Source organism: Podarcis cretensis (genome assembly GCF_951804945.1).
Source record: "Podarcis cretensis genome assembly, chromosome: 6".
Classification (NCBI taxonomy): domain Eukaryota; kingdom Metazoa; phylum Chordata; class Lepidosauria; order Squamata; family Lacertidae; genus Podarcis; species Podarcis cretensis.
The window spans coordinates 32441063-32447062 of record NC_137175.1 but is presented as its reverse complement, the minus strand read 5'-3'; the positions used below and the strand labels follow the sequence as shown (position 1 = coordinate 32447062).

Below are 6000 nucleotides of genomic sequence, written 5' to 3'. Positions count from 1 at the left end.
TTGAGTTTGATTAAGAAATTTAATGGAGTTTGTGGTACACAAGATGATAATTCTTACATGAAGAACTGAATCTTTTCGGCATTAATCAACCAAACCAAGCAGTGCAATAGAATATCAATGTAATAGTGTCCAAAAAAGCAAAGCTTACTTTGGTAAAATACTCCATTTTCTACCAAAGAACCAGGCTGTCATTCCAATAATATTTCCAGTGAAACAGTATGTGTGTAGCATTTCTCCCATGAGAAGGCCCTGCCAGTTATGCCAGCTGAATTCTGCCAGACCAGCAAGAACTGATAAAGAGACCCCCCAGACTACTACTGCCATGATGTACAAAAGGCATAACTTATTCTGGCTGCAATCAAGACTGTCTTAAAAGGGACTATAGTTTAGTAGCAGTGCATCTGCTTTGCATGCAGAAGGTTCCAGGTTCAATCACCAAAATTTCTAGTTAAAGGATCAGATGAGAAAGACCTCTGCCTGAGACCTTAAAGAGATGTTGCAAGTCAGAGTCAACAATACTGGGGTAGATCCATAAACAGCATTATCTGTAGAGCTAGTCATACATATATTCTGGCGTATAGTATTGGGGATTACCAAACTATGTGCCAATAGGGCACACTAGTATACTGCAAAATAACACACAGCTCACGCTATAGCTACCCACAAAGCAGCACAATTGCTCAAAAAGCACTTGGCTAAAAGGAGAGCAAGATGCTAAGATGCATTATTAACTCAATTTGCAAGAGGTATACCTCCCAATTTTCCACAGAACTGATTAAGAATATTTATGTTTCTGAATGTTAAATGGTGTGTGCTTCTCCTGTCACTCCAGGAGAAAAACCAATGTTGTGCCCTAGGCACCAAAAGTATTGACTACATTGACATCTGCAGAAAATCAGGACCGCTATAAAAGAATGGCAGCTTTCATAAGGAAAGGCACAAGCATTTCAGACTTCAACATACTCCAGTACAGACCAGCGTTTGAGTTTAAAAAGTACCTGTTCAGCCAGTAAATTACTGTTTAGCTTTGGAAAAGTCACTATCTGCAAAATGGAAATGTGAATGACAGAAATAAGTGGTAGAGCAATGTAAGCATTGTATCACAGTGGTTTATACAGGCCAGAAGAAAAAGAAGCAAGCAGCTTTCATCATAATGCATTATCACTTTTATTGTACTGAAGAAAATAATAATCACATTAGAGTTTAATTCGTCTGCACATAGCATCTTTCTTAAGTTTCAGAAATGGATAACTTTCAATTGTAACAGATTCAGCTTCCTCAACCTTGGCCCTCCAGATGTTTTGAGACTACAATTCCCAATATCCCTGACCACTGGTCCTGCTAGCTAGGGATCATGGGAGTTGTAGGCCAAAAACATCGGGAGGGCCGAGGTTGAGGAAGCCTGGTGTAGCATATACCTGCAACAGAACAGCATTCTGAGGTGGCAACAGGAATTATACTATTTCAGAATGCTTGGAGGAGGTGTCATTTTTAAATGTTACCCCAGATAATTTTTTAAAGGAAATCTCTGCTAAGTTTTCTACCTGCAGGAAGAAGTTTGTTTGTTAGTTTTTGTTTTTAAATGCAAGGAAGCATTAAAAACACTGAATGCTACTTACTGTGCATGCAGTCTGGTGATACGGTCCATTCTCCCACTTTAGAAATCTACCACCTCATTCTTAGAAACTGCTTGAACACATGTAACCCACCAGAAGTAACAGCAAAGGAAGGTCCTAGGCTTGTAGTATTCACTGTATATTTTGTTCCTGGAGAACTAAGTGTACATTTCACATAGCTGTTGAAATGATAAATATTGCAGTTCTAATTGAAACATCTATAATTTGTATATCTAATTTATACAGGATCAAATTTATGCATGGATCAAATTGCAGTTTCAAAAGAAGAGGCTATTTAGGTATTGTGCAGGGATTTTACTCTAATGTAATTTTCTTATATTTTGGAACAGTAATTAGTAATAGTTGGTAGTATTAAATATTAAAGTTCTCCATATACTGTTTTCCTTAAATCCAATAAAGATTTTATATGATTTTTTAAAGTGCTTAAATCCAAAAGCTGTAGGAAGCATGTAATACATTTTATAAACAATACAGCTAAAATAATGTTGCCTAAAGCAAGCATCCAAGCTTTTGCTACAAATAAAACTACAGGATTGTAAATATTGCAATAAACCTGGGACAGATAGTGCAGCAATTGCTTAACAGTACATCCACACACATCCCTTTTCCTAAGTGATAATTCAGAGACAGAAACACAAATTATCTCACTTGCACTCCCCTGCATATCAGTACATAGCCCAGTTTGAAACACACTGACCAAAATGCCCTTGAGAAAGAATTTTTATATGTAAACAGCACCTTTGAAGCAAGAATCTCTTGATTTGCAATTGATTTTGGGACCTGAAGCTTAAGGTTTCATTGTAAATAAAGTACTAAAAATTCATTGGCATTCCATAAAGGCATAGTAGAAATTAAGGCAATCAGTGATTTTGGTATATATCAATGCAAAATGATTTCTCTTTCTAGACACAGAAGAGACCATCCAGCAATACATGTAATATATAACTATATATGTAAACTTTATAGCAGCTAGATTTCAAATACATTCTAAACTGAGAGAAGCAACCACTCACAAGACAATTCTTTTTAGTGAGCTGCGTGAATACCTGGCCATTTTTTCCCTTTAAGTTTTTTTTTGTAATTTTAGTACAAATATTTGGTGTTTTCATAATTTGTTATGAATGAACCTTCACAACTGACTCAAAAATGCAGTGAAGGGTTGAGCAGATTAAATAATAATATGGGAATGGGATATAAATCAGCAAAGGACAGAAGCAAGCATTAGCAGCCATTTTGTGATATAAGAAGTTTCACCACCTTCTGAAAGCCATGTCCCAAGCTCCATTCAGGTTCTGCGACTTCAGCAGAAAAATTAAAATTAAAAAAGCTTTCTTTTAAATCAAGGGCTAGGATCTTGACTTTTAAAAAACAAACAAACCCAAGATTCTTCACTAGGATTGTGTGCTGCACAGCATGGGCAGGTAGACAGAATGCAAATGGATTTGGCCATAAGGTATTCGTCAGTTTTCTAATAAGAACTGCCAAGAGCACTAGTATTCCTATATATTGTCTGCAAGTATATCATATTCCCTGTATATGTTGGAAGTACAGAAATATTGTTTTGAATGCAGAGTAATACATAGGGGACAGGACTATTCACTGGAAAGCTCTATATGCAGTATTCTTTTCCTTGTAAATGAAAGGTATTGTGCTTTATGGCTGTTTTTCTGAAGGCAACTTAATGGGATTCAGGTCAAGCATCTTGAAGTAGGATACCAGTTGCTTAGGAACTTCAGCTAACACTGACTGGTTAAGTGCCTCACGAGGAGCCTGTAACGAAGAAAGAGCAAGACAACATCAGTGACGACAAGAGCAAGAAAAGGAATGGTTTTCATAGTTGGCTTTGGACATTGTTATTATTAATTTTTTAAAAAATTGTACAAACAATGCTATGAGAAATTCTGGGTCAAACAACGGATTATGGTTTACTAAACCATGGTTTAGCATTACATGTGAACTGTGTCCAGCAGCCTCACTATGATTTGTTTACTGCCAACAAACCACAATCTGAAGTTATAGTTTGTGGTTGGATTATGAAACTTGGCTTGTTTTGCCTACATTGTAGCATTATGTGTGAACCAAAGAGTTTTCAAGAAGTAAATAATATTGCCTGCTGACAAAGTATAACTCTCTGGAAGAGTTAGGTATTCTTCAACTTACATTCTGGAACCTCCTGAAGGGCACAAACTGGACAATATCTCGTGCAGCTGGTTCCCCTGACAAGGACTTTAGAACACCATCGTCTCCATCAAGGAATTCCATGGCTTTGAACTCAGCGCTCCCAACTCCAATGATAATGATAGACATGGGCAGCTTGGAGGCATTGACAATGGCTTGCCTGGTTTGGTCCAGATCAGTGATCTCCCCATCTGTGATTATCAGCAAGACAAAGTATTGCTGCAAGAAAATTAGATTAGTCAATAGAGGTTGACTTCAAATCTTAGGCAAGAGTTAAGGAAGGGACTGAAAGGCTGATGTTTTTATACTTCTGTGTTTGCTCAATTATAAAGAACGATCTGCACACTGTGTCTCACAACTTCGTAAAGCATGAAAGAGTAAAAAAAAACTGGATTGAAAACAATAAAATACAGTAAAGTAACTTTAAAAACCCAGTTCAATTCTCAAACCAGCTATTTCACGTTAGCTTTATTTGAAATTATTTTGGATAGAATTAATAACCTAGGCTTTAGTACTTCAAGGGTTCACACACACTTCCATTTGTCCCGTGATTTCAAGCAGTGGGTCCAGAAGGTTTTAGGTTTGTCCCACTGCTTTCTCATGGAAAACCCGTTGTTTATTGCTGAATCAGAACAAACATCAATCAGGTTTTCTGTGGATTGTCTTTGTTCTGATTCAGCAGTAAACAGGTTTTCCCGGGGAAAGCAGTGGGAGAAATGTAAAGCGTCTTGGACCCATGACTTGAAAGCACCAGACAAACAGAAGTACAGTATGTCCTAACTCTACCACATGGGAATGAATTGCAGAGAAAACACAGAATTCAGAGGGTAGAGCCTGATTACAAATCCATTCAGTATGTGAAGTTTCATGGTAGACTATGGCTTCACAACAGTGAAGTAATGAAAGAATACAAGCACACCTTTAAATAAATGCCTCTTGTGACTTTCCCCCCCAATCCATCACTTAAAAACAAAAACATCCAAAATATTAAATCAAACAGACTCACAGAAGCAGTATTTTGCTGTGCTGCCTGAGCAGCAAACCTGGCAACATGATTTATAATTGGGGAGAAATTTGTTGGACCATAGAGACGAATCTGAGGCAGTGCCTGGCGATATGCATCCACAATTCCCTGGATTCCTGAAAAATGGAAACACCAATTGTTCTTGCAATAGTTCGTGTGTATGTATGCTGCTTATTTCCCAGTGTTCTCCATAAATCCTCCCACAGTTATTCAACTTTTATCCTTTCTGTCACAAAATGGAAATGGCAATCTAATGTGTGCACAATAACTGAAGCTGAGCAGACACGCCTTCCCCCCATTTCACCACATTTGTAGGGTGTGTGAATCAGTTATTTTCAGAGGATGGCAAAACATGTACTGCCTGCAGCACACAACATAATTCTTGGAGCCTTGCAGAGGTGGTCACTGGCTGCCAAGAGGACTGTGGCTACAGAACAGGTGGAGTGGCAAAGAAAATATACCAAAAGTCATGCACAAAAGTCCTGACAAAAACTCTAGAAGCTCTGCTGGTCCTGTTCTTTATTTTTAATGGAACATACTCTCTGATGCACACTTTGTCAAATTTGATTACTGGGTCATGAAGATTACTAAATGCTTACCTTGGCAATAGGGATTTGTAGGGTTAAAGTTCAATGCAAATTCATGGGATACCTGGGAAAGAGACACACTTAGTCATGTAGCCAAATACCAAGGCATTTGAATTAAGAAACACTTGAGCTAAGAAACTCACCTTCCAGTCTGGAGGAACTTGAGCTCCAAACCCAAAGGCAGGGAACAGTTTGTCACTGAAAGATGTAGGGGGTAGAGGAGGAGGAAAGATAGACATGTTACCTTCAACTGAACAAAAACAATTCATAGTTACCACTGCTGCAAGCTGGCAGAAACTGCATGCTATCTCAGAAACCAAAACTGCTAAAAGCGAAGCAAGCAGTAAGAGTGCAGGCTTCCAGGAGCCAATGTTGTAATCGAGTTGACTCCTCCTTCAGTTTAAAATGTATGGGGAAAATGCACACTCATCCCATGAGCAGTGATCATTTTCATTTATACATGACTGTCTACAGCTCTTGCTCTCAAGTACCGAGACTCAGCAGTGTCATTTTATGAGCAAGCAGAAAAGCAAAACAATCACTTACTCTCATGAAGGAACCAACAAAACAAAGA

The 6000-nt window shown here is 38.1% G+C and overlaps 1 protein-coding gene across 7 annotated transcripts in view; it reads right to left on the bottom strand.

Annotated features, from left to right (window-relative positions):
- CPNE1 (copine 1) overlaps positions 1–6000 on the bottom strand; it is a 53429-nt gene continuing 47429 nt past the window's right edge. For all 7 annotated transcript variants that reach the window (XM_079982283.1, XM_079982277.1, XM_079982281.1 and 4 more), the window contains 5 exons: positions 5570–5624; positions 5439–5490; positions 4822–4955; positions 3798–4034; positions 1–3407 (listed from right to left, as the gene is read on the bottom strand). In XM_079982283.1, the coding sequence (XP_079838409.1) occupies positions 3291–3407; positions 3798–4034; positions 4822–4955; positions 5439–5490; positions 5570–5624 (595 nt within the window). In that variant the 3' untranslated portion in view covers positions 1–3290. The remainder of the gene's footprint in view (positions 3408–3797; positions 4035–4821; positions 4956–5438; positions 5491–5569; positions 5625–6000) is intronic.